Source organism: Mesitornis unicolor, unplaced genomic scaffold (genome assembly GCF_000695765.1).
Source record: "Mesitornis unicolor isolate BGI_N332 unplaced genomic scaffold, ASM69576v1 scaffold40434, whole genome shotgun sequence".
Lineage (NCBI taxonomy): Eukaryota > Metazoa > Chordata > Aves > Mesitornithiformes > Mesitornithidae > Mesitornis > Mesitornis unicolor.
In genome coordinates this window covers 1,390-1,997 of record NW_010182869.1, presented here as the reverse complement: position 1 = coordinate 1,997, position 608 = coordinate 1,390, and the positions used below count along the sequence as shown (strand labels likewise).

Below are 608 nucleotides of genomic sequence, written 5' to 3'. Positions count from 1 at the left end.
GTTGTCCGTCTCTTCGCGGTCGCTCCTCTCATCCTCAACCACCTGCGGGGAAAGGGAAAAGGAGGAGGGGGGCTCGGTCAGTGTTTCCCCGTTTCCTGCCCCATCGCGGTTTCCTCCCCACCAAGGACTCAAGAAGCCAAACTCAACCCGGTTTCGCGGTTTGGGGGTTTCCACCTCGCTCCCAGCGCAGCCTCGCGTCCACCATCCACCCCACGTCCCCACGGCAGCGTCCCCCTGCGGGATGGGGAGCCCCAGAGACGCCCCCAAATCCCCCCCTCTTGCCTTTCCAGTTATGAACTTCTGGGCCATGCGGATGATGAGGTAGGCCCAGAAGATGTGCAGCGCCTGCAGCACCGCCACCATGAAGTTGAAGAAGTAGTAGCCGAAAAAGGCGGGGTACAGTTCCAGCGGATAAACCATCGTGCAGTGCATGATCCTGGGGGGAAAAACAGCTCCGTTACACACCGGGACACCGGCATCCCACCCTGTGCCTCAGTTTCCCTGCCCCGTGCCTCAGTTTCCCCACCTTGGGCCTCAGTTTCCCCACCTTGGGCCTCAGTTTCCCTGCCCCGTGCCTCAGTTTCCCCACCTTGTGCCTCAGTTTCCCC

General features: G+C 61.5%; 1 protein-coding gene across 1 annotated transcript in view; it reads right to left on the bottom strand.

Annotated features, from left to right (window-relative positions):
• Positions 1-3: 3 nt before the first annotated feature.
• Positions 4-608, bottom strand: part of LOC104540191 (ceramide synthase 2) — a gene marked incomplete at both ends in the record, with an annotated part of 1,153 nt that continues 548 nt past the window's right edge. The window contains 2 exons of the mRNA XM_010183928.1: positions 4-42; positions 283-436. Of these exons, the coding sequence (XP_010182230.1) occupies positions 4-42; positions 283-436 (193 nt within the window). The remainder of the gene's footprint in view (positions 43-282; positions 437-608) is intronic.